The sequence below is a fragment of the Gymnogyps californianus genome, unplaced genomic scaffold, assembly GCF_018139145.2.
Source record: "Gymnogyps californianus isolate 813 unplaced genomic scaffold, ASM1813914v2 HiC_scaffold_36, whole genome shotgun sequence".
NCBI lineage: Eukaryota > Metazoa > Chordata > Aves > Accipitriformes > Cathartidae > Gymnogyps > Gymnogyps californianus.
In genome coordinates, this window is record NW_026114246.1 from 286,434 (window position 1) to 290,232 (window position 3,799).

The 3,799-nt window shown below is 50.2% G+C and overlaps 1 protein-coding gene across 1 annotated transcript; it reads right to left on the bottom strand.

The window, feature by feature from the left end:
* Nucleotides 1-994: 994 nt before the first annotated feature.
* On the bottom strand, nucleotides 995-2,584 carry LOC127028602 (uncharacterized). Its single transcript, XM_050914324.1, has one exon. It carries the CDS (start codon nucleotides 2,582-2,584, stop codon nucleotides 995-997), a length of 1,590 nt encoding a protein of 529 aa, XP_050770281.1.
* Nucleotides 2,585-3,799: the final 1,215 nt, after the last annotated feature.

Sequence of the window (3,799 nt, forward strand, 5' to 3'; positions counted from 1 at the left end):
GGGGATAACGGAACATTATATTCATGTTGTAGGGGTTCACCGTGAGGGGGAGGGTCCCACCAACGTACCAGATTACAAGGGATTTCCTCTTCCCGGGGACACCACTTCGAATTCAGTACAGACATGCAAGGGAGGTGCACTTCCCGGGGACACGCTGTCCAACCCTCTCGGGCTGCAAGGGCAGCGCTCGTAGTTCCCATACAGAGCTGTTGCTTCCAGCATGTAGCCTTCCACATATCCCTCCAGGTCGTGTTAACTGGAAACCTATAGGCTACTGGAGAGGGTATGTAGTCAGCTTCCCACCCTGGAGGAGGTGTGTAGTCAATTCCCCACAAACATTGTCCCTTCCAGAGAGTATTCCGAATACACTTTTGGTTTAACGTTTCTAATTTTGAATTTAACGCTCGTGAGAGATTTAACCAAATAACGGCAAATTTGAGACCCTCTGATGCGGACGTAGGGAGGGCCACGCAAAACCCTTGGTCTGTTCGATTCCAGATTCGGACAAAACCAGTAATCAATTCCCATGCCAGGTTGGGTCGGTTATTCAGATTCCCCGTTGATTGAGACAAGATTATACATTCACAAAGTAAGAATATAAACTTTCCCCACACCATCTTTTCCCTAATAAAGAACAGCAACGGGCCTAACAGGATCAGGCAAACAATGCAAAGAATGACCCGCTGAACAACTGAAACCCTAAGTCCCACGATGTTTGTCGGCAACCTCCCCAGTATCATCAAAACCTCTATTGGGGATTCGTCCCCAGGCAACCAGCATTTTACTCGAGCAGTCGGTTGGGGTCTGGAATTTCCAAACACATCAGTAACCCAAATTCGCTTTTTATCCGCCACTATCCCGTAGAGGTTAGCCACGTCCTCCCGGAGAGCCGACATCTGGGCTCCGGTATCTACTAAAAAGGTGACTGGAGTTTTAAAGGGACCCAGGGGAAAGGTAATTAACAAGTCCCCTTTGTCGTTTTCTGTGAGCCTCCTTAAATAGATCCACCGGCCATCCCCCGGCTCACCGACTGGGGATGGCGGAGGGGGTTTCCCGACTCCGGGATACTCAGATCGATCAATGCAGTCTCCTGGGGGGCGGATGGGATCATTGTTTCAGGTTCCCGGGATGGGAGGACAAAATCCTTGGGGTTCGAGGGAGATGGGGTTTCCTTTCTTTTGTCCCAGCCTTTCGCCAAACTTTCCAGATTGGGGGTGGGTAACCCATCCATCACCTCTCTGGGAATCCCCTTTGAGATGCCTTCTGTCCATAAGAAGACACATCTTTTATTATCAGGGGGCCGCGTCGGCCTCGGGGGTGCAGCTTTTATTCCCCCATTGCCTTCCACCCTCCTAAGGTCCGCCTTGGATTTTGTCTCTCCCTGGCCCGTAAATCCCATCCGTCTCCCGTAATTAATCAATTCTTGTGCTACCTCTCCCCATGTCGTCTCCGGGGGACCTCCCCTCCTCCGGGGTCGGGGCGCCCTCAACCGATGTTGTAGTTGCACCGCATATAATTTCAAAGCATCAGGTAATCCTCTTATAAGGGGATGCAACCTGTCGGGGTCTGCCACATATTGCATGGGAGAGGGCTGTTGCGGAACCAATAACCGGTCATGCATCAACTGGAGACACGCAGTTTTCTGTACACTCTCTAAAATGTGCCCCGCCGTAGGCGTTTTAATCGAGAAGGGGTCTCCCCTTTCCATGGGATCCAATCCACCCACCCAGTATGCCACTCTTTGGGTCAGGGACCAGGGTTCTCTATTGTCATTTGTGGTTAGAAAAACTCCCGGACCCCAATATCCTCTTGCCTTGTCCTCACTCAGCAAGATATGGACACCCCCGGTAAGAGACACTCTCCACACATACTCAGTTTCAGTTTCTCGGGGGCCCCGGGAATATTTCTCCTGAATTTTACCCAAATCAGTGGGAGAATAGGGAATGATACGAGTGGTAACTTGTTGGGCCCCTCCTTGACCACCATCCACAGTCTCAGTTTTAATCAAAGGTCGCATTACAGCTCCCTCCCCGAGGGAAGATATTTCTCTTATAGGGTCTAGGTCTTTAAGAGGGTATAACGATTTTGGATTTTTCCCCTCGTCAGAATCGGCATCCGAATTTTCTACACCAATTGGGGAGCGGATTTCATCTAATTGTTCCCGCAATATTCGCTCCCGCTCCAAAGCTTCCGTCAAAGCGGTGTGTAGCCGTTGGTTAGTCACCCGCTCGGCGGTAAGCAGATCAGAGAGATGTCTTGTCTCATTTCCTAATTGCTCCTGCAGAGCCCCCACCAGATCTTGAAGGGATTTTATTGTCTCCCCTTCCACGTGTTGGGCCATGTGTTTATTCCGTTGTGCTGCCACCAGAGCTGCTCCTAAAACCGCACAAACTACTGCCTTCCCCTTTCCTTGTTTCAGTTTTCGTTCATTAGCCAAGCTGGAAATTCTGTCGGCTACCGCTTGTGGATTGTGCCAATTATTGTGGGCCCAAGTCATACCAGAGAGAGAAGGTCGGGCGTTATAGCCCTCTAACCTCTCCAGGAGAGGGGTGCAATCTACAATCGGTCCTCCCAGGGAGGCCATTATGAGTATACAATTATAGGGATCAGATCCCGTACTAGTCCTCAGAGGACTGTCTCCCCCGGTGTATGACTCCTGAAGACTTATATGGGTTCATTCTAGACAGTTCTCAACATATATGGTAGTGTTCCAGATGGTTCTTCACCTACTGAGCATGTGCGGCTTATTGGGGTGGTGGTCTTAGGGACTTTCCAAGGAGCTACAAGCCCCCTCCTCAAATAAGCTTTGTGTGGCCCCTGGCCATATGTGGTGGGTTACCAGGCTGGTTCTGCCAGAACACAGGACTGCATACCCTCCGGCACACCCCCTGTGTCCATGCCAGCCAACTTCTTGCTAATGGCCCTCTTTGTTATGCAGACCTCACCTTGGTTGCTACAATGTTTGAGACATTGACAGACATTAACTCTTTCAGTCCCTCACAGGTCCTCCACGGGCTGCAGGTGGATATCTGCTCCACCGTGGACCTCCGTGGGCTGCAGGGGGACAGCCTGCCTCACCATGGTCTTCACCATGGGCTGCAGGGGAATCTCTGCTCCGGTGCCTGGAGCACCTCCTCCCCCTCCTTCTTCCCTGACCTTGGTGTCTGCAGAATTGTTTCTCTCACATATTCTCACTCCTCTCTTCTGGCTGCAATTGCACAAGTTTTTTCCCCCTTCTTAAATATGTTATCCCAGAGGTGCTACCACTGTCACTGATGGGCTCGGCCTTGGCCAGCGGTGGGTCCTTCTTGGAGCTGGCTGGCATTGGCTCTATCGGACATAAGGGAAGCTTCTAGCAGCTTCTCACAGAAGCCACCCCTGTAGCCCCCCCGGCTGCCAAAACCTTGCCATGCAAACCCAATACACTATGGGGTGGAAACAAGCACTTGGCCTTGAAAGTCCCATTTACATGAAAGTGAGGTGGGACTAATTCAAAACTTAGGACAATAATTTTAAAAACCCCACACAACACATGACTGGCTTGTGGTGTTTACTACCACAGAATATTATCAAGCTCATAAAAACCACATCTTTGAAAGAACTTTTAGGAGTAGGAGAAACCTTAATGTTTAAGGATTTTACTTAGGATGAGAACTTCAGTGTGGAAGACTCAATGTCATCCTTGCCTGCAGTGTCCTCAGAAGCATCTGGTAGTGGTGACTATTAGGGGCTACTTTCATGCTGACAGGAAAGGACCTCAGTCTGATCTAGTGTTGCACTGTTTCTATATTTCTGTTCT